At 37.6% G+C, this 2,500-nt stretch overlaps 1 protein-coding gene across 1 annotated transcript in view; it reads left to right on the forward strand.

Moving 5' to 3' along the window:
* Nucleotides 1–2,500, forward strand: part of LOC140945480 (uncharacterized) — a 25,002-nt gene that overhangs the window by 5,828 nt on the left and 16,674 nt on the right. Inside the window, exons 2-3 of the mRNA XM_073394498.1 lie at nt 580–935; nt 2,083–2,247. Coding sequence (XP_073250599.1) covers nt 580–935; nt 2,083–2,247 — 521 coding nt within the window. The remainder of the gene's footprint in view (nt 1–579; nt 936–2,082; nt 2,248–2,500) is intronic.

The raw sequence follows: 2,500 nt of genomic DNA on the forward strand, positions 1-2,500 counted from the left end.
GAAATCAGAATGATTTACTGCAATACTTAGGCCAATTGTCCGACGAGTGTTTCCCCCCTTTACTCGACCCTAACTTCAGGACTTTGATAAATTTTGTCCATTTTTGGTAATTTGGTGCTTTACTGCTCCATCAGCTGTCCACGCAACAGAAATGATGCCTTCACGTAAAGAAAATCTGTATATTATTCGCATGAGAGGAAGCATTTCCTCAGTTAAGCCAAGATGGTGGGAGAGCAACACCTTCCGTTCGTCCTCTACGCGGTATGTACCGCTGTGCTTCTTGCTCAAGGAAGTCAAGGTACCATGAAGTATTTGCTTATTGAAATATTTTAATAATATGCTTTTGAATGCTGATATTTGACGGTCATTTTCTACGGTAAAATTCATGAAAGATTCATTTCAAGAAAGAACGTGGGAATCGGGGGTGGGGCGCGCAAGGAAAGCGCAAGATACTGAGCTATGTTCAAGGCCATCGCGTAGAAGGCGTTTTGAAATTATTAAGAAAATATTGCAGCCACCGTAAATAGCCCAGAGGCAACCTGAGCTTACTTTTACTAAGACACTTTTCTTCTCTTATAGCAATCAGTTTCAAAGCTGGAAAAACCAACTTCACTGTCAAAAGTCCAGGGTTGTTCGCCTGTGAGACGATCACATTTGCTGAATCGTTCTCTGGTGGAAAGCAAGTAAAAGTCTTTGCTTCCTTTGGTCACTCAGTTAACAACCAGGCCCTTGGTAATGGTGCTGCTACTTGGGTGGAATCGGCAGATAGAACTCAATTCCGCGCTTGCATCTACGAGTACAGCGACGGCTCAAATTCAACCGCTGAGATAAACTGGATTGCCCTTCAATCTGCTCCCAAAGGAGTACAACTAGGAACCACTTCCCTGGACTCTTGGACTACCAGAACAGAATGTAAAAAGATCGACTTTCCTCAGGTACGTTCCATTTTGCTATGATTACCTACAAGCTAGGTTCCCATGGGCGATTAACCTAAAAAAGGCAGAAACTGGTGAGTTATGTAAGGTATAGTTAAAGGATGTAACTCACGACCGCCAATGCGATTCCTCTAAAGGAACTTAACCAGCTGTTCAATCAATAAATTTAGACAGAAAATTGACGTCACTTAAGTTTCAAGTTCAATTACCTGTATACATTTGTACGTGCTATTATGCACGGACTTCATGATTTAACAGGAAATGACGATAAAAGTCTAAAACGTGAATCGTTAGTTTGTTTTAATTTCAGAACGATTAATAAAATGAAACAGCGTACTTTGTACTGTGATCTTTTGTTGCGCGGCTCTCCCTCTTTGTTTTCCTGTATTTTGTTTGGCTGTTTTTTTGTTTTGTTTTTTTGGAATGCGCAGTATTATAACTAAGACAGATGTCCGTGACTCCTTGACCCACACTAGCCCACTCTTATTATCACCTATCCCCACTCCCCGACCTCAAACCCTCTCACTCTTTCATCCGTTGATTATTACACTCTCAGATATGAGAGTCGAAAAGCAATAAAACATTGGCATTAGTCAGGCTTACGCTCCCCACCGTAAATCTATTTAGAGAATCTTTCATGAAATATATTCTTTAAAGACAGTACACAAACTGAAATCAAATTATTTAGGAAAGATATTAGAAGATATAACTTGTATTTTTGGCCAAATTTGTTTTGTAATTTAAATAACTTTACACAAAGTAATTATATTTTACGATAGCTGGTACTGTTTGTAAAATATTTTTGTCCTTTTCTTACGGCTTCAATGTGAGTATCTCCTTCCAAAAGAAGTTTTTTCTGTATGTGGGTTAAAGTCCGTGTAATATTACGAATCGCGCGTAAATAAATCAGAAAGATTCTTTTTGTTGTTGTTGCAGCTGCTGCTGTTGTTGTTGTACAGAGATGAAGCACTGTTTACTAGATTGCTCGAATTAACTTAAGTCACGGTCCCTGATTATAATTTTTGGTGTTTACACCATGATGAATGAGTTGTAAATTTCCTTTGTCTTTTTTTTTTTTTTTTTTTTTGTTCGTTTGTTTTTTTCAGGGTCTTTAACTCATTCATCTTTTTTCTTTCCTTATTTAAAGCGTTTTGCGACTCCTCCAATCGTACTTGCGACTCCTAGTCACCAGTTTCCTGAGAGACCTCAAGACGCCATGGCAGTGTGGGTGGAGGAGTTGACTGAAGACAGTTTTAAAATCTGTCTTAGGGAAGTAAAAATTTTCGACGGACTTCACAAAGGCATTACTATTGTAAGCAGAGATAAAATACTTTTTTAAAGACCTGTATCCAATTGCATCGACTTTTCTTAGCTACACATATATTGTATTGTATACAAAATTTACCAGAATACTTACAAATAAATAGTCGAACTAACCATACATTTTTAGTTTTGAAATATCATTCCTCGCAGTTATTCCTTTATTAGTGCCTAAACTACATAAAAAAAGGACAAATATATGTATAAAATACCTACAGTGATAAGAAAGTAATTGATTCTATTGG

The sequence above is a fragment of the Porites lutea genome, chromosome 8 (assembly GCF_958299795.1).
Source record: "Porites lutea chromosome 8, jaPorLute2.1, whole genome shotgun sequence".
Classification (NCBI taxonomy): Eukaryota; Metazoa; Cnidaria; class Anthozoa; order Scleractinia; family Poritidae; genus Porites; species Porites lutea.